Raw genomic sequence first — 25,978 nt, forward strand, 5'->3', positions numbered from 1 at the left:
AAGCGTGGATGGATTGTACACGCACACTCTCGATATCTTGATAAAAAATGGTTTATTGATCTTTTCCGGTAACAAAAAACGAATCCTATGCAATTGTAAATTAGGTAGATAATATAATCTTAACGAAAAGCGTATCAAACAATCAATTATATCGACAGTAGTGGTCAAAACAGAGTGATTAACCACTCTATCCTCATCCATCGGCCAACCTCAAACATTTGGCTGCCCCCTATACTTTATGACCTTTGCCTGTGACGTCAGCCATGACGTCTACAAACGCGAAATATTATACAAAATACAAATAAGATAATAATACAAAATCATTTCATCATCAACACTTTTCATACTTCAAAACAAGAATATAAATGTTGCTAAAAGTAAAAAGCAGCGAAATGGCTGTAACAGGCGATGTTGCTATTATACCGGTGTAAGTACCATATTGGCTCGGCTACCAGATCGGCTCGGGGTCCGTCGTCTGCTGATTACGTTACACAATATCATTGGCTGTACGCTTGAATGGGCGTAGGCTACATTGTGATTGGCTGCTAAGGGACAGTTGTGATTGGCTGTTTTGTGCTGTAGCTCTGGCTGTCGTCATAGCAACCACAGCGAGCACATGTGTGAGCGCGAGTAGGTCTGTCTAGTTTCGGTTTGTGTTGCCAGATTGGGCATATGTCCCGTTTTTCCAGCCTAACGTGATTCAAAGTAGCCAAATCAGGCTGAAAATGTGCCCAATCTGGCAACACGGACGGCTTATCTTAACAGCCAAGATGATTCCGAGGGATGTTTTGTTTTTAGAAGAAAACTATCCATACAGATAGGTTGGGAATGGTCTATGTTCAAAATGAAAGATCATTACAGGCTCTTTAATTTAAGCCATAAAAGACCTTATTGCTGTAGATAGCGTATTGTGTGACGTAATCAGCAGACGACGGACCCCGAGCCGATCTGGTAGCCGAGCCAATAAGGCACTTACACCGGCGGATAAATGTCTCTTGCGCCCGACGCAAATCTAAAAAGGGTTGCCCTGGTGTAGCCTAATTACCCGTAGGTGTGCTTTGGCCGTAACGTGCAATAAACCAATGAGAGTGCCATCGCCCATCCCCTTTAAGAGCCATGAGCGCATTTGAATCTGACAAGTTGATATTTTGACAGCGCGTTTGCAGTCTCCGATGAGACAGATGCATTACCAAATGAATTTCAAACTTCAAATAGCTCAGTTTCTGGCCAAATAATATGGCCTAATTCACACATGGAATAGTGTTTTCTTCCACAACTTCAGTTGTCCTCAGATACATTTCGGCAAAGAAAACTTAACACACATATGATATGCGGTAACTGTGGTTCTACTTAATGATACACGAAATACATTAACAAACATTGTTTCTTACCAGTATTGTATGCATTATCGTTATCGACTTGTGTTCCTAATATGCATGCGTCCCCCCGTCAATATACATTGCCATGGAATGTATTATGCGTTACTTGTTTAGTTTGCGTGTGTTTAAACAGATGGATGCACACACGCGCACCCGCATTCATTAATTATTTTACACAGACACACACGCGAGCCCGCATTTATTCATTATTTTTAACACTCACGGTAAAACAATGTTTTCTCACGATCAAATACTCATCAATCCTAAAAGTTATGGGCTTGTACACGATGTCTGTGTCAAGAAAATACGTGTTTGCTGTACGGTGTTTGGGGATGCATTGATTTAAAAGTACAACTTATTACCGCTGTATCAGCTGTTCTTTCCCAAATAATTTAACAAGAATGTGTGGCTAGTTAGATGAGAGAAGCAAAGTGTATGCGCGAGGTGCACAAGCAACATTATGCATGCGCCCTTAAAATAGCATCTGAACAATGTGCCACTGACTTTAAACCGGGTATTTCCTGGTTTGTGTTACCTATGTGTGTGTGTGTTTGTGTGTGTGTGTCTGTGCGCTACCGTGTATGTTTCGCTACTTTTGTGTTGACGCGGTGTGTGCTTGTGCGTGTGCGTGATGTGTAGTGTGTGTGCATGTGTGCGCGTTCCCATGTATGTTCGTGCACATGTTCGTGCTTGCGTGTGTGTTCTTACCTGGGCGTGTGCCGATGGTGGAGCCGTTAAACGTCTAACCTGTGCGACTGTGCGTCTGTGTTTGTGTGTGCTTGCGCATGTGTGTGCGCTTCCGTGTATGTGTCGCTGCCTTTGCTTTGACGTGCGAGGTGTGCGTGTGCTTGTGTGTTTGTGTGTGTAGTGTGTGCGCATATGTGTGCTTTCCGTGTATGTTCTTCTTGCGCATGTGCATGCTTGCGGTGTATATATGCGTTCGCGCTTGACACATGCGCACTTGAGTAACTTGAGTAACTGGTGCGACAGGCCTGCTATTATAGTAGTAAGATTGTGTTGTGAGGAGAAATATATAGGAGAAATAATATCAGAGCGGGCAGGAAAACACTTTGAGAGCACGGGAGTGAAGACAGCATTTGTGCCCACGTGGGCGTCAGTTGCGTGCTGCTTCACTTTACGTGCGTGCTTAATGAATCGTTTCTTCCCCACAGGCTTTATTGTTGCTCTCGCGATCAGAGAACTACTGAGCGATAGTGCAGTTAGGGTTTTTTAATGATTTGTATTCACGTATTCGTTCGTTTTTTGCTGGCGACTTTGGTCAGATTATCCGCCATAAACGTTGGAGGCCTGCACAGGCTCCGTGTCATAACACGATAGACTCTTCGCTCTTAAAACAAAGTCCCGGTACTGTTATAAGAGAGGACACGACGGAGGGAAAAACGTGATTCCCGGGTCCAAGATAATGCTCGTCGCAGGAACCGCGCGGCTTTCCGGTGACGTATCTTTGATGATTTATATCCCGTTAGGAGGATACTCCGGCAGTTAGCAACCCAAGCTAGCTTTACCCGAAACATCCAAAACATCCAAGACATGAACAGAAATACAAATAAAACAATCCCTAAATATACTCCCTCCCATACTGATTTAACCGTCAAACAACTATATATAGGTAATTAATAATAATAATAATTAATAATAGGTAAATGTTTAAATATAATTTAGCTGGGCGATACCTACAGAGGATAAGGTATTCTTCTTCTATGTCCTCGTCTCTTCCCTCTCTCTTCTTTTTCCCGCTCATTAGTGAGCTCTCACCTTCCTCCGAGAAGTCATTCATATCAACCCATCTTATTGGTTTAACCCAGTGGCGACTGGTGGAATTTATTTGAGGGGGGGCTGAACGTTTGCATTCCAAACCCAAAAAGGGGGGTCTGGGGGCATCCTCCCCCACAAGATTTATTTGTGATTTTCACAAACAAACGAAGCATTCTGGTGCATTCTGACAAAATAGTAAAGGCAAAAAAAGAACATTCTCTCTCGGCCAAGCCATTGTGTTGGTAAACGTCACTCATAAATATATCTACAGTCTGCATTAGTATGCATTTAGACAAATACAATGAAATATGAATTCCACAAAATTCATGTAAATCTGCAAACTTTTGTGTGTGGTTGTTGAAGACACACTTAAGGCATGATACCAACATAGGTTTGCAGAGGACTACATTAAGTACAATATGCACACTGAAGGCCTGATGCCACCATAGGTTTGCAGAGGACTACATACAGTACAATATGCACACTGAAGGCCTGAAGCAACCATAGGTTTGCCGAGAACTATATACAGTATGTACACTGAATAGGTTTACAGAGGACTGTATACAATATGCACACTGAAGGCCTGATGCCACCATGTTTGCAGAGGACTATATACAGTATGTACACCTATATACAGTACGGGGTGGGGGGAGGTTGTGAGGGTCTGAAACCAGTGTCCATCTCAAGGGAAATACATATTGGAATAAATAGAAGTTGCTTACCTCTAGCATGGCTAGCTTCACACAGTTGTTCATATGCACTCTTGCTCGCTTGTGTTTATTTGATCCGTTCTGACAGAATGTGTCATTCCTCTTACGTCAGGTCTGTGTCCACGAACTATCACACGCACTTGTTTTAAAAAGTATACAAGGAAATCAAAAAATTGCATTGGCATACCCACAGCTAGTTAGCCAAGCCTGAACCAAACTCTGTAAAAACTTCTCTTGTAGGCTCTATCGTTTTCTCTTGCTTGTTGGGTTACATTCACTTCTGGCTTTTCTGCTCCGAGTTCTTTTACTAGCTGAACTCACAGGGAAACAGTGGAAGCAGTACTCAAAGTCGCCATCTTGCTGATCTCTGAGGTAATGGCAAATGCGCGGTTACGCGCAGTGGACGGTGCACTGCGCTTGGGGCTATATCTTGAGCGCCCCAAAGCCATACAATCGACGACGCTGATTGGCGAAATTATGTACTTTTCTGCCTAGCAACGGGGGAACCATTGGCTAATAATTCAGGCATGTGGGGCTGAGCGAAAAGCGCCCCACGGAAGACATCTGCTTCACCAAAATGAACGTTGAACATGTCAGTGAATGAAGATTTAATCATGGGGGATTCTAAAGATATTCTAAAGTAAATGCATTACTCGAATGCAATTAAAATAGATGAATTCTCAAAATGAGAAAATATATATAAATATATTTAAAAAATAAAAGATGGACGGTCGGCGGGAGGGCGGCACCCCAGCGCCCTCTATAGGCGAGCCGCCACTGGAATAGTATCAATATAACCAAACGTTTTCATACTCAACTACAGCTGTATTCAAATATATTGCTTTAACTATTATAAAGTATTGCATCTACTTGTCTATTATTTCATAATTAATAGAGCTTTCATTAGTCTGTCTCTTCACCATGGTGACACAATACAACAATATATTTAATAATGAATACTGAGCGTAGTTGGCTTTTAAACTACAATTTGTGAGACAATTGCTTCAAATCATTTAAAAAAATATTTTTCCAGAGACCCTCTCAAATGTTTCTGTTAAGGCTTAGGTGTCCAATTAGGGGTCTCAGACCCTCCCAAGACCCCCTGTATTTCTCCCTGCTCTTAACTATCCCCGTCCCGTGTACGGGGGACAGTGGGAGATTAGAGATATGGAAGGTGTGGTGTAATCGTTTGCACATTTAGTAAAACTGACCAGAGAGTTTCCAGTGTACAGTGTGGACTCCCCAGTCCAGCAGAGAGCAGCTTCTCTCCTGAATCCTGCAGATCATTGTAGCTCAGGTCCAGCTCTCTCAGACTAGAGGCGCTGGAGCTGAGAACTGAGGCCAGAGCTTCACAGCATCTCTCTGACAGACGACAGCAATTCAGCCTTCACAAAAAATAAAAAGAACATGTTAGGAACAGTGATTAAATTATAATAATACCTCTTTTATTTAAAAAAGGAATCGTGCAAAAATCTTTAACTAGGAATGGTTTGTTAATTTAACTAATATATACTAGTCAATACATTAGATCCTTAAATGTTAAATAAATATTGGATAGAAAATATTGAATAATGAAAAGAGGTGCTTGGAATTGTGTTGTACATTAATATGACCTTTTATTGTAGTACCATGTAAGTTGTGTTGCATGTATATATATAAATAAAGAGATGTTTTGGATATTATCATAACTTTTTTTGTCTTATTTATATTGTGTTGTGTGTATTGTAATACACGTTATTAGTAAACCTACAGAGATGTTTTTGAGGCTTTGACCACTGGCATCAGCCTCAGAAGACTCTCCTCTGAAGCAGAGTATTCATGCAGGTCAAACACTTCCAGCTCCTCTTCTGATGACAGTAAGATGAAGACCAGAGCAGACCACTGAGTAGGAGAGAGAGATACCCTAAAGAGGCTTCCTGATGTCAGGTACTGTTGGATCTCCTCCACTAGAGAACAATCGTTCATCTCATTCAGACAGTGGAGCAGATTGATGCTGCTCTCTGGAGGGAGATCTCCATTTATTTTCTCCTTGATGTAACAGACTGTTCTCTGATTGGTCTTTCTTCCTGTCAGCCAAAGCAGACCTTGTTTAAACTGAGTTGTCAGTGATCTACTTCCTGTCTTTCCCAGCAGACCTTGTAGGAGTTTCTGATTGGTCTCCAGAGAGAGGCCCAGGAGGAAGCGGAGGAACAAGTCCAGGTGTCCGTTCTCACACTGTAAGGCCTTGTCCACAGCACTCTGGTAGAGGAAGAGTTCATCTTTGCCGGAGGTAGCTGGTACTTCTGAGAATAGATTGACACCAGTGTTGATGAAGGACTGAAGGACATAAAGTGCAGCTAGAAACTCCTGGATGCTCAGATGGACAAAGCAGAACACCTTGTCCTGGTACAGCCCACACTCCTCTTTAAAGATCTGGGTGAACACTCCTGAGTACACTGAGGCTGCTCTGATATCGATGCCGCACTCTGCCAGGTCTGCCTCGTAGAAGATCAGGTTGCCTTTCTCCAGCTGGTTAAAAGCCAGTTTTCCAAGAGAAACAATGATCTCCCTGCTCTCTGAACTCCAGTCTAGATCTGTTTTAGCTCTCCCATGGTACTTCATGTCTCCCTGTATGGACTGAACCCTCAGGAAGTGGATGTACATCTGTGTCACGGTCTTGGGCATCTCTTTTCCTCTCTGGAATGGTTGGAAGAGGTCTTCGAGAACTGTTGTAGTGATCCAACAGAAGACTGGGATGTGACACATGATGTGGAGGCTTCGTGATTTCTTGACGTGGGAGATGATCGCGTTGGCCAGTGTCTCATCTGTGAATTTCCTCCGAAAGTACTCCTCCTTCTGTGAGTCGTTGAAGCCTCTCACCTCTGTCACCATGTCAACACACTCAGCAGGGATCTGATTCGCTGCCGCAGGGCGTGTGGTTATCCAGATGCGAGCGGAGGGAAGCAGGTCGCCCCTGATGAGGTTTGTCAGCAGCACGTCCACCGAGGTGGACTCTGTGACATCAGTCCAGACCTGGTTGTTCTGGAAGTCCAGAGGCAGTCGGCACTCGTCCAGACCATCCAAGATGAAGACAACTTGGAAACGATCGAATCTGCAGATTGCTGCTTCTTTGGTTTCAATAAAGAAGTGATGAAGAAGTTCCACCAAGCTAAACTCTTTCCCTTTCAGTAAATTCAGCTCTCTGAAAGTCAAGAGAAATGTGAAGTGTATGTCGTGGTTGTTTTTGCTTTCTGCCCAGTCCAGAGTGAACTTGTGTGTTAAGACAGTTTTACCAATGCCGGCCACTCCCGTTGTCATTATTGTTCTGATTGGTTGATCTTGTCCAGGCAAGGGTTTAAAGATGTCTTCGCATTTGATTGGTGTTTCCTCCCTGGCTGGTTTCCTGGAGGCTGTTTCAATAAGTCTGATCTCATGTTCCTGGTTGACCTCTCCACTGCCTCTCGCTGTGATGAGGAGCTCGGTGTAGAAGTCATTCAGACCTGTTGGCTGTCCTGCTTTAGCGATTCCCTCAAACTCATTCCTGAACTTCTCCCTCAGATGAGACTTGATTTTTTGTTGGCACCCAACAGCAACAGCTCCTAAATGACAAAACAACATAAGATAATGTGACATTATTGAACACATTTCAATACTTCCTGTAAAATGGTAAACTTCATGACATTTAGTGGCACCGGAAGTTGGTCGCGACAAGGACTTCATGTTACAGATTAAAAAATTTAATATCTGGATCAAACAATTTAATATGATACAATGCCATTAAATTTCACCATTTAACCTAATAGAACTACAATAACCCTAGATATCTTGATCAATCCATTTAACATGATACAATGACATTAACAATACCTATCTGGTTCCATCCAACTTACCTGATATGACCACAATAATCATCCATATATGGAACAAACCATTGAACCTCAGAGGCTTTTTCTACCTTTTCAAAATAACAGTATATTCAGTTTTAAAATAAAAGTTTCCACTCTGTTTTGCTGTTTGAGTCTCTTACCACCACACAGTGTGTCGGCCAGTTCCTCCTGGTTCATCTCCATCAGGCAGAGCGTTGTGATGTCTACCACTCCCTCTATGGCGCGCCTCCTCTGCTCCTCCTTCTTACCATCCTCCTCCTCCTCCTCCTCCTCCCTCTGGCTCTCTGAGCATTGTGGGTAATCTGGGAAGAGAACCCTCCAGAGCTTCTTCATCTCCTTGTCTAGAAAAGCGTGTGCTTTCTCCTCAGCCCTCTGGAACAGAACAAACATCTAGGAGAACTTTACTCTGGACTAGCTGAGGACATCAGACGGATCTGTGGACAATTAGCACCACGGGAAATTCTTTTTAATGTTCCTTCAGAGCTAAAGTCAATTATCCTGTTGGATATTTACACACCTTGATCAGCTCTGTTTGATGCTGCTGTACAAATTGAGCACTGGTAACCTTTGACCTCTCCTGGGGTTGTCTGTGGAGAACACACACACACACACACACACACACACACACACACACACACACACACACACACACACACACACACACACACACACACACACACACACACGCACGCAGACACACACACACACACACACACACACACACACACACACACACACACACACACACACACACACACACACACACACACACACACACACACACACACACACACACACACACAGTATCTATTTATCCTGACTTGTAAACATCAGTATCAGTAGAGGTAGATAACAACCAACTGTTCTGTTTGAAACTCCTACCTCTTCTCAATAGACTGATTTCCATCTTTAAATGTGGCAGGTGGATCCATAGAGTGGTCACTCTTGAAGGAGACACAGCTGGGTCCAGGAGACACTGCTCTGTCCTGCTGCTCTGAGCTTCAACACAACACCCACACAGCTTTTAATCAGAGTATCAGACTGCAATTTTTATGCTGACATAAGATAATTCTTCTTACAAGGCAGTTTCTAGTTTCGGAGCATCTTCATATGAGCTAATTATATTACTAAAGATATTATAACTTGTTACTGAGAATTTATTCCTGGCTTTGAATAACTTAATGCTTGAAACTAGAATTACAGAAATATAAACCTGCTTGATCAACACTGACAAGTACTAAACTGCTTTTGCTTTGTCAAACTCAAAACGATTTCAAGCCTCTTATCCTTTCTATCTGTTATATGAAGAACAGACTATGACCACATGAGGTTCACTGCTTCATCTTGACCAGAGCCTAGCAGTCATCTAGACAACACCAGTACAGAACAAGTACACTTTTCATATCTGGGGAACTGCAAGCCTTCATGCTCAATTCAGATGTATTGGTTAGATCAAAGTGAGGTCGCATTGAGAGAAATCCCACCTGAATCTGATTCAGGACCTCGTAAAAAAAGTTAAGAAAGTGGCATAAATCAGAATTGATCAGACCAGATTGCATGTGATTTTTGCTGTTCACACTGTTCTAATTTTTTTCCACCAATACCATCTCCCCCCTTCGCCCCCCCCCCCCCCCCCCCCCAGATTCTTCACCACTGAAGAACCCCCCCTCCATGTCTCTGACCGGTCACTCTCTAAATCCCCACCTTTTCCCAATAGACTGATTTCCATCTTTGAACTTAGCAGGAGGATCCATAGACTGGTCACTCTTCATGGAGACAAAGCTGGGTCCAGGGGAGTCTGATCTCTCCTGCTGGACTCGTCTAGAAAAACAAGAACAATTATTACGCACTTTTGATATATTATTAGATTGGAGATAGATTGTATTTTTAAAATCTCTGATGATTCCTTACCCCTTCTCAATAGACTGATTTTCATCTTTGAACTTAACAGGTCGATGCATAGACTGGTCACTCTTCATGGAGACATAGCTGGGTCCAGGGGAGTGAGAGATCCTCTTCTTACCTCTTAGCTTTGCTCTGGCAGCCATGTTGCCCAGACAGACTGGTTTTAGAGGTAGGACCCACTTCCTCTCTCTCCTCATTCATAGTAGACTGGAGACCTAGACACAAACACAACTACATATTCTTTCTATTGACATTCAGTGATTGTTTATTCTCTGCCTTCACAGGAGCTCATTATTCACAGTCATAGCGGCGGGCTGTTGTTTCTATTGACTTTGGGCAAGAGGCAGGGTGGTCCTTCCTAGATGCAGATTCATAGACTCATTCTCAATGAGGGAGAAGATTTGGAGATGACATTTCTAAGAACTATTTAATAACTATTCATCATTCAACACAGAATGTCTCATCGGGCTTCAAATGTGTCTGATCAAGATCAAGTTTACCGTGCGTGCAGATATCATACCTGCTGTCCCCTGTGCTGGTTATGCCACTTTGAAGGCCTGTCCATATATGTACTTCCTCATGTCTAATGACATCACAACCAGATCTTTGATGCAGGCCCACAAAGAAAAAGACCCAGGTCAAGATGACGTTTAAACACCTTCACTAACCAAGATGGCCATCTTCCTGTCTAAAAAATATGATCATAATATCGCTTCAAATATAACAACTGTTCATTCTGTCCTATACCTTTAAAGTCACTTAAGGACACTTGTGATAATCGAAGTAATTTAACCTAAACCGCTGACTATATGCTGAAAGATTCTGGGTTTCGATCCCCAATGTACAAACCTGTACCATATATAGCAAGAATCAAGTAAATTATTCAACAGTAATTTTTGACAAAGTGCTTCGCATCCATACATTGGCTAACGTTTGAAATTGTTTTTAAAGAAAACTAACCGTCAACCTATTGATAAGATTCAAAGTTATGCATATTCATAATCTATATCAAAGTTCAGTACAGTACCTTAGCCTTCTTCCTGCTGTGATAAAGTGCACCACACCAAACCCTCTGACTCAGTAACAAGGAAATTATTTTGTGAACTAACCAGTTGGACCACTTCCCCTCCCAGTTCATACTCCTCCCAGACTTACGTCTTATAGGTTGCTGTTCCATGACCTGACTCCGTGATCAAGAATAATCGCATTGTTAAAATATGAACGATAGACAGAGAGCTGTGATGTGTAGAAGCTCAAAGAAAAACAAAGAGACACTTGATAGTTCAACCAGCCTGTAGAGACATGTCACTGATGCAGCTCATTCTTTACAGCAGAACCAACAGGAACATAAATACCATGTTCACTGAAGAGACAAATAAACATAACGAATACACATGAAGTAGAATATGTCCTCTTCTCTGTTTCTAGTGAACACCTCCATGTAGAATCCTCCTCTTAAAGACAGATTAGTAATTTGTTTACATGAACAATTTATTTGCTTCAGTGTGAACGTATAAATCAGTAGAATCTATACAATGTCCGTCCGTCCTGCCGTCCCGGCTGCGGGACCAGAAGTTAAGGTGGGGGATGTGTTCTGGTCACTGTTAGCCCAAATGGAGGAACTGTATTATTGAACTTACATGTATTGTATTTTTTTAATCATAAAAAAGAAAAAGACAAAAGAAAGCATTATTTAAAATAGAAAAGCATCAGCTGCTTGTTGCCCCAGGAGTCTTGTTGCCCCAGGAGTCTTGTTGCCCCAGGAGTCTTGTTGCCCCAGGAGTCTTGGGCCCCCACCTGGGAGTCTTGGTGCTCCTCAAACACAAACCTCTGTGTGTTTCAACATGGACGCTCAGGGTCCTGTTAGACGGGGGGGGGGGGGTTAATCTCTGGAGAGACGCCAGTAGCTGGTGTCTGTTTCCTGTCGGGCCGCTTCTAGAATTCTCTCCATATTCCGTCTCTCATCGGGCGTATGAGTCTGATTATGGAAATGCACTTGCTGGTGTCCTCATTATTAATTGGTAATGTTGGTAAAAGTCCCTTACCTGTACACAATAAACACTAGGACTCAAACAACAGAAGCAGCAGACATTATTAATCAAAAACATATCTTTAATAACTGAACATGTTCTGCTGCTGTGTTGTTCCCAACAGAACACAAGGAATCAATACTTTAAAGTCATTCACAACACGATCAAAAGCTTTTCCAAGACTGATATCTCAGGGCTCTGAGATATCAGAGCCCTTAAGCATGAAATGTCTGAAAATATACACAATATTGTAGTATAAACATGTTTAGATTTACCATCATTCAATAATTAAAATACATTTGACATTAGAATTATAGTCTCTGTAAAACCTGCTTTGTTAACCTTATGGAGGATCTTAAAAGTATTTTTCAGAAGCCCAAGAAAGTGTAGAAAATGTACTCAACTGGATTACAGTTGAGTACATGAACTTATATCACAAAAACACAATGTGTGTGTATGTGTCTGTGTGTTATACTATACATGTGTGTGTAGTCTGTGTGTGTGTGTGTTTAAGAATGTGTGCATGTGGATGCGCGCTGTTTGCATGTGTGTGTCAATATCTGTGTGTGTGTGTGTGTGTGTGTGTGTGTGTGTGTGTGTGTGTGCGTGCGTGTATTTGTGTGTTTATGCATGTGTGCAGTATGCTTGCAGTATGTGTGCGTGCGCGCATGCTTTTATGTATGCATACATGTGTGTGCGCGCCCGTGTGTTTATGTAGGCATTCATGTGTGTGCACACGTTTGCATGTGTTTGTGTGTGCATATTTGAATGTTTATATATGCATGTGTGTGTGTGTGTGTGTGTATGTGTGTGCACCGAATGTGTTAATATGTGTGTGCGCGTGCGTTTGTATTCATATATGCATGTGGTACTGTGTGCATTCGGTATTCCTATGTGTCCTCAGACCGGGAGATGATAGAGAGAGAGACTTTAAGTTACACAGAGACACTGAGTGACCAAACGATCGAGAGAACGAAGGGAACTCAAACCCAGGGAGGAGGTCCTCCTGGGTGAAGGTGGACTGGAAGGTGTGGATGTGTGTCAGTGTGTCTGAGGACCCTCCTCCATCTGGGGACACTCTGTAGAATGTCAGAGTGCCAGCAGGCCGGTCCAGATACACTCCTACTCTTTTAGAGCCAACCGAGAGGAGACGTATGACTGTTCTACTACCGTTGTACCAGGCGGAGTAAAGACCATCATTACAATGAAGACTCCAGGACCTGTTGTTCCTTCCAAGGCGGGTGTCAGCCCCTCCTCTCGATGGGATTCCTCTGTGGGCCACTCCTATAGCAACACGTCCTTCCCACTCAACCTCCCAGTAACATCGGCCGGTCAGAGCCTCTCTACACCACACCTGGGGACAGGAGTGAGATCCCTCTGGGCGATCTGGACGTCCAACCACTGTCACCTTTCTGTTGTCCTCAGATAGAGAGAGTTGTCTGTGGGCTGTGTTTGGGACTAGTGTGAGTTCACAGGCATCTGACGGAGAACAAGACATGGTAAGCTGCTGAACCATCATCATCATCATCATCATCATCATCATCATCATCATCATCACTAGTATTGTGCTACTAGTATAGTACTGTTTCACATTCATGGACTCTACAAACATTAACCTAGAAAGACTACATAATATCAGAGCTACTATAGTGTACCAGTGTGCCATTGCTTTGGAAATAGTGCATATTGTTTAGAAGATAATTTAAGTTAAACTTAAATGTAAATCCCACGTGTGCATGAGTGGCTGTCCCATTCAAACAATGAAACATGAAAAATGTATACGCTGAATCTAACGCAATATTTACACTACGTAAGGGATAATGTATAGAACGCCAGTCATCATCAGGAAAAATAAGCTTATTATTAGGCTTACTTTCGATAATTACCGGCGACGTTCTATACATTATCCCGCTTATTACATGGCTACTTGCCAAAACAAAAAAATAACTTCACTCTATGGGCCCTATTTTAACGGTCGGAAACGCAAGTGAGAAGCGCCAAGCACAAGTAGCTTTGTGGGTGGTTCTATGGCGATGTTGCTGTTTTACCGGCGCATAAATGACTCTTCTAATCTAAAAAGGGTGGGTCTGAGGTAGCCTAATTACCCGTAGGTGTGGTTAGGGCGTAACGTGCAATAAACCAATGCGAGTGCCATCTGCCATCCCCTTTAAGGACGTCTTTTTACAATTTGTTTGTTAGCAGCATTCGTAGTGTTGATCAGCAGAGAAATAGTCTGCCAAAGACGTTGACGTCGCTTAGCAACTGAGTACGCTGGGGTTGACAAGTTACCAGGCTACCTGCGGAATGATACGAAAGACGGCCAATTATACTTAGCAATAGTGAATTATCAAATATAATTCCCCATTGGAAGTTCTGAAGGGCCCATGCAAGTGAGTGGAGCGTTCGAATGGAGCCATGTGGCTACACCCCTGAATCTGAATGACCGGACGTCCCCTCCTGCTGTGGGATGGACTTTCCATCACAATAGTCAGTGTGTGATGTGATGAATCAAACAGACACTTACACTTCTTTAGAGCTGGTTTCAGCCTACACACTCCACCGTGCTCCACACTGGGGGGGAAACAAAGTGAGAGCAGCATGTTGAAACATTCACCGTCATCATCTGCTGTTGCATCACTTTCTAGACAACATGAGTTACGGCTGCATTTTCAGACTACTTCATCTAGCAGTGGCTTGAATCCTTGCAGGAGACTTTGTCCCTGAGTGGTGAGCTGTCCTCTCCATACCTGAGAGGGTCCAGTCTCCAGAGTGGATCCTCCACTCCAGCAGAGAGCAGCGCAGCTCCTGAGTCTCCTGGGTGATTGTAGCTTAGGTTCAGCTCTCTCAGATGGGAAGGGTTGGAGCTCAGAGCTGAGGCCAGAGAAGCACAGCCTTCCTGTGTGACCAGGCAGCCAGACAAGCTACACACACACACACACACACACACACACACACACACACACACACACACACACACACACACACACACACACACACACACACACACACACACACACACACACACACACACACACAATTACTTTTCTGGGGTTAAATCTGTTCAATGTCCTCTGATGTTGAACTTGTGGTGTAACTGTTTGACAGAGTAAAACTGACCTGAGAGTTTCAAGTGTACAGTGTGGACTCCCCAGTCCAGCAGAGAGCAGCTTCACTCCTGAATCCTGCAGATCATTGGTACTCAGGTCCAGTTCTCTCAGACTAGAGGAGTTGGAGCTGAGAACTGAGGCCAGAGCTTCACAGCATCTCTCTGACAGATGACAGCCATTCAGCCTTCACACAAAATAAACACTCATGTTAGGAACTGTGATCAATGTTTTAGGAAAATTGAAATTTTACACACATGAACAAAATATAATTATTGTTAATAAACTGGATCTTTAAATATTAAAGGACAATTCCGGTATTTTGATCATTGGGCCCCCTTTCTGGTTTGTTTAGGATGAAATAGAGTGGGTGACACCGAAATTTGAACTATAAGTCCTTTCTCGGGTATTTGGCTCATTTTGAATCGCTCCTGCCTGCTCCACAATGGTTGTCTGTGTGCATACACAAACCTGTCAACCCAGCAACCCTAAACGTTCGTTTTCAAAAATGTGCAAGTAACCGAGTGGTTAGTGGCATTCGTGAAGTTTAAAAAAAATATATCGGCGCAATATATGGTTTCCATCCGTGTTAGTTGCTAAATGGAACTATTTTTTCAGATACCTCACAACCGCATATAAACTTCCGCAAAAGGTCCCACTCCGTGCAGCACCTACTTTCGACGTCCGTCGGCATCTGCCTGCACTTCCCACAGGCACACCACCCGCCCGTGATCGTGGGGACCGCTTCCGCCGGAGCTTCAGGCGCCTCCGTAGCCCTAGCCTCCATCTCACGTAGCTCCTCTTGGGTGAATTCTGGTTCAAAACGATATCCTCTGCCGTCAAACTCAAAATCGAGTGCGTCCTCCAGAAGCCACCTTTCATAATCCATTTTCAGTGATTTTCCCTAATCCGAGGTGCGCACGGTACAAGACTTCAAACCCATAGACATGTTCAAACCAACGTAAACAGCCCACCTTTCCGGTTCGGCGGAGTAATATCATCGTGCAGTAATGAGTCTTCCAACTGAAATCAACTGGCGATAAATGTGCAATAAAACACGACAGAAACCATATATTGCGCCGATAATTTTTTTTTAAACTTCCCGAATGCCACTAACCACTCGGTTACTTGCACATTTTTGAAAACGAACGTTTAGGGTTGCTTGGTTGACAGGTTTGTCTATGCACACAGACAACCATTGTGAAGCAGGCAGGAGCGATTCAAAATGAGCCAAATACCCGAGAAAGGACTAATAGTTAAAATTTCGGTGTCACCCACTCTATTTCATCCTAAACAAACCAGAAAGGGGGCTCAATGTTCAAAATACCGGAATTGTCCTTTAAGAGTTAGATTTCACATAGTTTCCTTAAAAATAGATTTAAAAAGAGGCTGTAATTAAATCTTAATAAATGACTTTAAAGTCCCCCTTACTGTCTGATTACGTGATAAGCAGAATAGAAGTGTTACAACACAAACCTCATACTGTCATTAACAAACTCAGAATGTGTTACAAAACATCCCTCATCCTCTCAAAAAACCCTGTATTTCACCCCGCTCTAAACTATCACCGTCCCGTATACGGGGGTCGGTGGCGGGGCACTATTACTATATTTTGAGTTCACGTTTATATTTCTAAATGAAATGTTGCAGGCATATGGATCAATTAGAATATCCACCTAAACAACAAGGTGTGACATTTCCAATGATACCAAAGTCATGGAGGTGGTCATCACAGGTACTAAGTTATATGCTCAGTTATATAGCTGTCCTCTAATGTGGAACTTGTGATGTAAGTGTTTGACCTTTAAGTAAAAATGACCTGAGAGTTTCCAGTGTACAGTGTGGACTCCCCAGTCCAGCAGAAAGCAGCTTCACTCCTGAATCCTGCAGATCATTGAAGCTCAGGTCCAGCTCTCTCAGACTAGAGGAGTTGGAGCTGAGAACTGAGGAAATAACCTCACAGCATCTCTCCGACAGATGACAGCCATTCAGCCTTCACACAAAATCAACAGAACATGTTAGAAACAAAAACAATAATAAATATAACCGCAAGCGGTGATTAACAGGGTCCGAGCTAAATTAAAAGTCAAGAACACACTAATGGAAGATATATAAATATGACAAATAATTATGAAGGAAAGATGTTCCACTTAATGCAATACTGTGCCACGGCTTGCAGGTGAGCTGCAAAGCATTGGCCGAATGTAATGTTCAGCTTGTTCATAATGCTATAATCGGGCTTCGAACTCTCCACCTAAGGATCAACTGTACAAGGCATTATCCCATTGAGCCACTGATAAACCTGAACTGCAGCCTCATTCACATGGTCAAAATGTCTATTGATAAGCATACACCATCCAGAATCCTCCAAGCACACATGAAGAGTTTAGATGCAAAAGCCTCCAAGTTCGTCCGACCACTTTTCTTCTAAATCCCCATTTTTTTATCAGGCTTCTATGTTCAAGTTCTGTCATTTCATTTTAAAGGCAATTATAAGGATATTAGTTAATGAATAAAATGATTTTTTTTTTTTTCAAAAATTTAACTTTTTTCTTTTTGTTTTTTTTTACCAAATTAAATTCTCTTTTGCATCAAAACCAGCTAAATCCACAGGTACTTTTTTGGCAAAAACCTCTCAATGGTAGTAAAATCACTTAAGATGCATCAAAAACAATGAAAATGGTGAAAGTTAACACAATCAACAAGAAATGAAACATTTCTAAGGGGGGTTGGTGTGTGTGGATGGGGGGTAGAGGGGGTTAATGAAGCAAGCATAATCATTTTCTCCTTATAAGCCGTTTTCACACATGTCCTCCGTATTTTCGCCGCATTTGTATATATCAGGAGATTCGATCCTGAGGGTGATTCACATTTGCTTTAAATGCGGACATCAATGTCGTTTAGACATCAGTAGAATCAACAGGGGTTTAGGGGGGTGGGGTTGCACGGGGCGAGATATGACGTAGGGTCTAAGTTTGCAAGAGGCGGGAGAGGTGCGGCCGCTGTCACTCTAGTTGGTTTTGGTTTGACCACAGACAGCATTGAGGCAGAACGGGCAGAACTCATCGCAATGCTTCATATTCATTCCACATATAAAAAGCACTGGGAAAAGGGTTAGATTGGGTTGGATTTTTGTGTTTAGCTGAGAAAACAGAGAGTGGAAGGACGGGACCCAATAATGTTCAGCTAACTATTGTCAATAATAATAATAAAAACTATATTTTCTATATACGCTTGCAGCAGTGATCATTTATAGTATGATGTGTACTTTTAGGCTTATGATAAGACCTATCTTTTAGCGTTCAGCACGAATTACTCTGAAAAGCAGGGACAACAATTAAATATCTTTTAACCATTCAGCAAACAAATGGTGTTGCAAAATGATAAATTCTTCGCTCTTAAAGTAAGTGAAAAAATTTCCCGGTGCCTTTATAGGGAGAGGGTTTTAAAAAATGAATACTGAACAAAGTATTCTAAATTTCAATTACATTTTAAAAGATTTTTCCATTGACCATTCAAAATGTTGCTGTTAAGGCTTTCAGGGGTCTTTAGTGTCCAGGGATCCCTATCACTGTCCCGTGATATGATTTAACTCATAGATACTAGTCAATACATTAGATGCTTAAATGTGACTAAGATGCTTAAAAATGACTAAATTGAATAGTTAGTCTAATATGTTGGATATTGAAAAAAAATTGTGCAGTGTTTTTGAAATGGTTTTGTATATTAATATTACTTTTCGCGTGTACAGTACATGTTGGAAGTACAACTACAGAGACTTTTTAAATAATATTTAAACTGGTTTATTTTAGTGCAATGTATTTGTTGTGTGTATTGTAGTATATGTTATTAGTGAACCTACAGAGATGTTATATATTATACAACTTTTATATTCTCGTATGTATATTGTGTTGCGGGTATTGTAATACATGTTATTGGTGAACCTACAGAGATGTTTTGGAGGCTTTGACCACTGGCAGCAGCCTCAGAAGACCTTCCTCTGAAGCAGCGTATTTCTTCAGGTCAAACACAACCAGCTCCTCTTCTGATGACAGTAAGATGAAGACCAGAGCAGACCACTGACCAGGGGAGAGAGATTCTGTTGAGATGCTTCCTGATGTCAGGTACTGTTGGATCTCCTCCACTAGAGAACAATCGTTCATCTCATTCAGACAGTGGAACAGATTGATGCTTCTCTCTGGAGGGAGATCTCCATTTATTTTCTCCTTGATGTAACAGACTGTTCTCTGATTGGTCTTTCTTCCTGTCTTTCCCAGCAGACCTCGTAGGAGTTTCTGATTGGTCTCCAGAGAGAGGCCCAGGAGGAAGCGGAGGAACAAGTCCAGGTGTCCGTTCTCACACTGTAAGGCCTTGTCCACAGCACTCTGGTAGAGGAAGAGTTCATCTTTGCCGGAGGTAGCTGGTTCTTCTGAGAATAGATTGTCACCAGTGTTGATGAAGGACTGAAGGACATAAAGTGCAGCTAGAAACTCCTGGATGCTCAGATGGACAAAGCAGAACACCTTGTCCTGGTACAGCCAACACTCCTCTTTAAAGATCTGGGTGAACACTCCTGAGTACTCTGAGGCTGCTCTGATATCGATGCCACACTCTGCCAGGTCTGCCTCGTAGAAGATCAGGTTGCCTTTCTCCAGCTGGTTAAAAGCCAGTTTTCCAAGAGAAACAATGATCTCCCTGCTCTCTGAACTCAAGTCTAGATCTGTTTTAGCTCTCCCATGGTACTTCATGTCTCCCTGTATGGACTGAACCCTCAGGAAGTGGATGTACATCTGGGTCACGGTCTTGGGCATCTCTTTTCCTCTCGGGAATGTTTGGAAGAGGTCTTCAAGAACTGTTGTAGTGATCCAACAGAAGACTGGGATGTGACACATGATGTGGAGGCTTCGTGATTTCTTGACGTGGGAGATGATTGTGCTGGCCAGTGTCTCATCTGTGAATTTCCTCCGAAAGTACTCCTCCTTCTGTGAGTCGTTGAAGCCTCTCACCTCTGTCACCATGCCAACACACTCAGCAGGGATCTGATGGGCTGCCGCAGGGCGTGTGGTTATCCAGATGCGAGCGGAGGGAAGCAGGTCGCCCCTGATGAGGTTTGTCAGAAGCACGTCCACCGAGGAGGACTTGGTGACATCAGTCAAGATCTGGTTGTTCTTGAAGTCCAGAGGTAGTCGGCACTCGTCCAGACCATCCAAGATGAAGACAACATTGAACCGGTCGTATCTGCAGATAGCTGCTTCTTTGGTTTCAATAAAGAAGTGATGAAGAAGTTCCACCAAGCTAAACTCTTTCCCTTTCAGTAAATTCAGCTCTCTGAAAGTCAAAAGAAATGTGAAATGTATGTCGTGGTTGGCTTTACCTTCAGCCCAGTCCAGAGTGAACTTGTGTGTTAAGACTGTTTTACCAATGCCGGCCACCCCCGTTGTCATTATTGTTCTGATCGGTTGATCTTGTCCAGGTAAGGGTTTAAAGATGTCTTTGCATTTGATTGGTGTTTCCTCCCTGGCTAATTTCCTGGAGGCTGTTTCAATAAGTCTGATCTCATGTTCCTGGTTCACCTCTCCAATGCCTCTCGCTGTGATGAAGAGCTCGGTGTAGAAGTCATTCAGACCGGTTGGCTGTCCTGCTTTAGCGATTCCCTCAAACTCATTCCTGAACTTTTCCTTCAGGTGAGACTTGATTTTATGTTGGCACTCAACAGCAACAGCTCCTAAATGACCAAACGACAGAAGACATCATTTAGTGCATTGTGATATAATTGGACACATTTAAATACTTCCTGTAAAATGGTAAACTTCATGACATTTAGTGGCATCGTTACTTGTAGTTGAAGAAGTTGGTCGTGACAAGGACTTCATGTTACAGATTCAGAATGTTAATATCTGGATTGAACCATTTAACGTGATACAATGACATTAACAATACCTATCTGGTTCCATCCATCTTAACTGATACAACCACAATAATCCTCTATATGTGGAAAAAAACATTAAACCTCAGAGTCTATTTCGACCAAATAGTAGTTTCAAAATAACAGTATATTCAGTTTTTAAATAAAAGTTTCCACTCTGTTTTGCTGTTTGAGTCTCTTACCACCCCGCAGTGTGTCGGCCAGCTCCTCAGTTACCACTCCCTCTATAGCGCGCCTCCTCTGCTCTTCCTTCTTACCATCCACCTCCTCCTCCTCCGTCTGGCTCTCTGAGCATTGTGGGGATCTCTCCTGATGTTTTCTGTGGAGAACACACACACACACACACACACACACACACACACAAACACACACACACACACACACACACACACACACACACACACACACACACACACACACACACACACACACACAAACACACAGGATATATTTAACCTGACTTGTAAAAATCACTATCAGTAGAGGTAGATAACAACCAACTGTTTTCATCGTCTGTTTGAAACTCCTACCTCTTCTTTCTGGAGGGGCGTCCATCTTTAAATTCAGAAGGTCTATCCACAGAGTGGTCACTCTTCAAAGAGACACAGCTGCATCCAGGGGAGTCTGCTCTCTCCTGCTGGAGTCTTCTAGAAAATCAAGAACCAGGAGGATTTAAGGAGGTTTGATAGAAGCTGTATTTTTGTAATCTCTGATAAATACTCACCTCTTCTCAATAGATTGATTTCCATCTTTAAATGTGACAGGTGGATCCATAGAGTAGTCACGCTTCAGGGAGACACAGGTGGGTCCAGTAGAGACTGCTCTCTCCTGCCTCTCTGGGCTTCAACACAACACACACACAACTTTTAATCAGAGTATCAGACTGCAACTTTTATGCTGACAAGATAATTCTTCTTAAAAGGCAGTTTCTAGGTGATCATCTTCATCTTGGCTAATTATATTACTCAGTTAAGATATTATAACTTGTTACTGAGATGTTATTCCTGCCTCTGAATAACCTAATGCTTGAAACTAGAATAACAGAATTGCTGCTTGATCAACACTGACTAGAAAAATGCTTTGTCAAAGTCAGAACATCTGATTTCAAGCCTCTTATCCTTTCTATCTGTTATATGAAGAAATGACTATGACCACATGGAGTTCACCGCTTCATCTTGACCAGAGCCTAGCAGTCATCTAGACAAAACAAGTACAGAAAAATACACTTTTCATATCTGGGGAACCTCAAGCCTTAATGCTCATTTCAGATGTATTGCTCCAACAGATGGTTTGGTTTGGTGTTCACATTGTTTTGAATGTGGCCAATATGATGAATGACGATCTTGAGTTAGGTCAAAGTGAGGTCGCATTGTGAGAGATCCCACCTGAGTTGGATTCAGGACCTCATAAAGAAAGTAAAGAAAGCGGTATAAATCAGAAATTATCAGACTGACGCTCAAGGCACAGAGCTGGGCGTCACACAGACGAGATTGCATGTGATTTGTGCTGTTCACACTGTTCTGAAAAAAATTGGATCGAAGCCTTTTCCCTCTTTAACATCTCCCGCCTTCGCCTCCCCCTTCTTCACCGCCGAAGAAGCCCCCCTCCATGTCTCTGACCTGTCACCCTCTAAATCCTCACCTTTTCCCAAAAGACTGATTTCCATCTTTGAATTTAGCAGGTGGATCCATAGACCGTTCGCACAACCTAGGGGGGCGCTGGGAACGTGATTTTCTTTTGTAATTTTTTGGGGGGGATTTTAAACTTTCATGGTTTTCAAAAGAAAATTGTGAAGAAATGGGCTACCTGACATAAATAGCCTATTTTCATTTATTGGTTTCTAACCCCTCTACCGTCTCAGATACTTTTTACTGTCTATGGGCAGTGTAACAGTGGTCATACAGCGCGGTTCGGTCCTGCACACGCCCGGACTCCCGTTACATCAGCTATCGTCATGATCTCTATCGCTGATAAACATAAACCAAGTTCGTGGGTTAACAGTTCAATAACCAACACAATACAATCAAACATGGGGCGATAGCAAAAAAACAAAACTAATTTTGTTTCATAGCACGTTTTCCTCCTTCCTCTTGCTGTTGTTAGGTTCCAGCTGCTCTGAGCGTAGTCTCCACGAAAAGACTGTTGCATTTCGAATACAAAATATATAGGCCTTATTAGGCCTCTGCGCGCGATCTGTTTTCGCGGTGCCCGTGTTGCCCGGGCTGCGGTGCCCGTGGTTCCAGGGCTGTGGTGCGCGCGTTACCTGGGCCGCCGTCACGGTGAATGAATGTTCAATCTAACCATTTCTTCCTCAACTCTTCTTTCTTGGCCAATAGATCTGTCTCTCTCTCTCTCTCTCTCTCTCTCTCTCTCTCTCTCTCTCTCTCTCTCTCTCTCTCTCTCTCTCTCTCTCTCTCTCTCTCTTCCCCCCCTGTTGCTCTGGAGGTTTAATTGGGTTTATTACAGTGATGGACAGTGCTGTTAGCCAATCAGAGGTGAGACATTTGCATGTCATGAATATTCATTCATATGTATTTATATACTTTTTTTCACTAAAACCGACTCAGAGGGCATTCATTGCTATTAGTGTCCACCGCAAAATCAATGAAAAACGATGCATTGACACCTTTAAGCAATATAACACGAGTGTGAGTGGGGTTGTTAGTTTATTAAAAAATATATATTAGAGGGGGGCGCCAGAGGATCAGGGTAAGGTCAGGGGGGCGTTTGCTCAAAAAAGGTTGAGGACCACTGCTCTAGAGGGCATTATAAATTTGGCTCCATTGGCTATCAAATTGTTTCTTTTTATCTTTTTCCTCTAACATTGATCTTTCAAAAAATCTTTCAAATACTCACCTCTTCTCAATAGACTGATTTCCATCTTTAAAGTTAACAGGTTGTTCCATAGAGTGGTCACTCTTCAGGGAGACACAGCTGGGTCCAGGGGACTCTGGTCTCCCCTGCTGCTCTGGGCTTCAACACAACACACACACAGCTGTTACTCAGACTAACGATGGAGTCATGATATATCACTGCTGAGCTCTGAGATGGACAACTGTCACAGACAGTGAGATCCTCTTCCTACCTCTTAGCTTTGCTCTGGCGGCCATGTTCCTTCGACTTCTCCTGGTGTTTTCTGTGGAGAAAACACACACACACACACACACACACACACACACACACACACACACACACACACACACACACACACACACACACACACACACACACACACACACACACACACGCACACAGGATATATTTATCCTGACTTGTAAAAGTCAGGTAGATAACAACCAACTGTTTTCATCGTCTGAAATGAGCTTTGACAAATGAGCTTATAAACACAAGCAGACACACATGTACACAAACCAACTCCTACCTCTTCTTTCTGGAGGGGCGTCCATCTTTAAATTCAGGAGGTCTATCCACAGAGTGGTCACTCTTCATAGAGACGCAGCTGGGTCCAGGGGACTCTGCTCTCTCCTGCTGGAGTCTCCTAGAAAATAAAGAACCAGGAGGATTTAAGGAGGTTTGATAGAAGCTGCATTTTTGTAATCTCTGATAAATCCTCACCTCTTCTCAATAGATTGATTTCCATCTTTAAATGTGACAGGTGGATCCATAGAGTGGTCACTCTTCAGGGAGACAAAGCTGGGTCCAGGAGACACCGCTCTCTCCTGCCGCTCTGGGCTTCAACACAACACACACACAACTTTGAATCAGTATCAGTATCAGACTGCAATTTTTATGCTGACAAGATAATACTTCTCAAAAGGCAGTTTCTAGGTGATCATCTTCATCTTGGCTAATTATATTACTTAAGATATTATAACTTGTTACTGAGATGTTTTTCTTGCCTCTGAATAACCTAATGCTTGAAACTAGAATAACAGAAATATAAAGCTGCTTGATCAACACTGACTAGAAAACTGCTTTGTCAAAGTCAGAACATCTGATTTCAAGCCTCTTATCCTTTCTATCTGTCATATGAAGAACAGACTATGACCACATGGAGTTCACTGCTTCATCTTGACCAGAGCCTAGCAGTCATCTAGATTCTAGACAAAACAAGCACAGAACAAATACACTTTTCATATCTGGGGAACTTCAAGCCTTAATGCTCATTTCAGATGTATTGCTCCAACAGATGGTTTGGTTTGGTGTTCACATTGTTTTGAATGTGGCCAATATGATGAATGACGATCTTGAGTTAGGTCAAAATGAGGTCGCATTGTGAGAGATCCCACCTGAGTTGGATTCAGGACCTCATAAAGAAAGTAAAGAAAGCGGTATAAATCAGAAATTATCAGACTGACGCTCAAGGCACAGAGCGGGGCGTCACACAGACCAGATTGTGATTTGTGCTGTTCACACTGTTCTGAAAAAAATTGGATCGAAGCCTTTTCCCCCTTTAACATCTCCCGCCTTTGCCTCCCCCTTCTTCACCGCTGAAGAAGCCCCCCTCCATGTCTCTGACCGGTCACCCTCTAAATCCTCACCTTTTCCCAAAAGACTGATTTCCATCTTTGAATTTAGCAGGTGGATCCATAGACCGTTCGCACAACCTAGGGGGGCGCTGGGAACGTGATTTTCTTTTGTAATTTTTTGGGGGGGATTTTAAACTTTCATGGTTTTCAAAAGAAAATTGTGAAGAAATGGGCTACCTGACATAAATAGCCTATTTTCATTTATTGGTTTCTAACCCCTCTACCGTCTCAGATACTTTTTACTGTCTATGGGCAGTGTAACAGTGGTCATACAGCGCGGTTCGGTCCTGCACACGCCCGGACTCCCGTTACATCAGCTATCGTCATGATCTCTATCGCTGATAAACATAAACCAAGTTCGTGGGTTAACAGTTCAATAACCAACACAATACAATCAAACATGGGGCGATAGCAAAAAAACAAAACTAATTTTGTTTCATAGCACGTTTTCCTCCTTCCTCTTGCTGTTGTTAGGTTCCAGCTGCTCTGAGCGTAGTCTCCACGAAAAGACTGTTGCATTTCGAATACAAAATATATAGGCCTTATTAGGCCTCTGCGCGCGATCTGTTTTCGCGGTGCCCGTGTTGCCCGGGCCGCGGTGCCCGTGGTTCCAGGGCTGTGGTGCGCGCGTTACCTGGGCCGCCGTCACGGTGAATGAATGTTCAATCTAACCATTTCTTCCTCAACTCTTCTTTCTTGGCCAATAGATCTGTCTCTCTCTCTCTCTCTCTCTCTCTCTCTCTCTCTCTCTCTCTCTCTCTCTCTCTCTCTCTCTCTCTCTCTCCTCTCTCT

At 42.8% G+C, this 25,978-nt stretch overlaps 1 protein-coding gene across 12 annotated transcripts in view; it reads right to left on the reverse strand.

The window, feature by feature from the left end:
- Positions 1-25,894, reverse strand: part of LOC130386359 (NACHT, LRR and PYD domains-containing protein 12-like) — a 32,489-nt gene extending 6,595 nt beyond the window's left edge. For 2 of the 12 annotated variants that reach the window (XM_056595242.1, XM_056595332.1), the window contains exons 1-10: positions 24,273-25,894; positions 24,079-24,195; positions 23,782-23,832; positions 23,553-23,669; positions 21,421-21,537; positions 21,227-21,343; positions 20,879-21,015; positions 18,719-20,495; positions 16,590-16,763; positions 14,784-14,957 (exon numbers count right to left, since the gene is read on the reverse strand). In XM_056595242.1, coding sequence (XP_056451217.1) covers positions 14,784-14,957; positions 16,590-16,763; positions 18,719-20,495; positions 20,879-21,015; positions 21,227-21,343; positions 21,421-21,537; positions 23,553-23,669; positions 23,782-23,832; positions 24,079-24,195; positions 24,273-24,322 — 2,831 coding nt within the window. In that variant the 5' untranslated portion in view covers positions 24,323-25,894. The other 10 variants (XM_056595299.1, XM_056595323.1, XM_056595251.1 and 7 more) reach the window with 10 other exon arrangements.
- Between the last annotated feature and the right edge of the window lie 84 nt (positions 25,895-25,978).

Source organism: Gadus chalcogrammus, chromosome 1, assembly GCF_026213295.1.
Source record: "Gadus chalcogrammus isolate NIFS_2021 chromosome 1, NIFS_Gcha_1.0, whole genome shotgun sequence".
NCBI classification, from domain to species: domain Eukaryota; kingdom Metazoa; phylum Chordata; class Actinopteri; order Gadiformes; family Gadidae; genus Gadus; species Gadus chalcogrammus.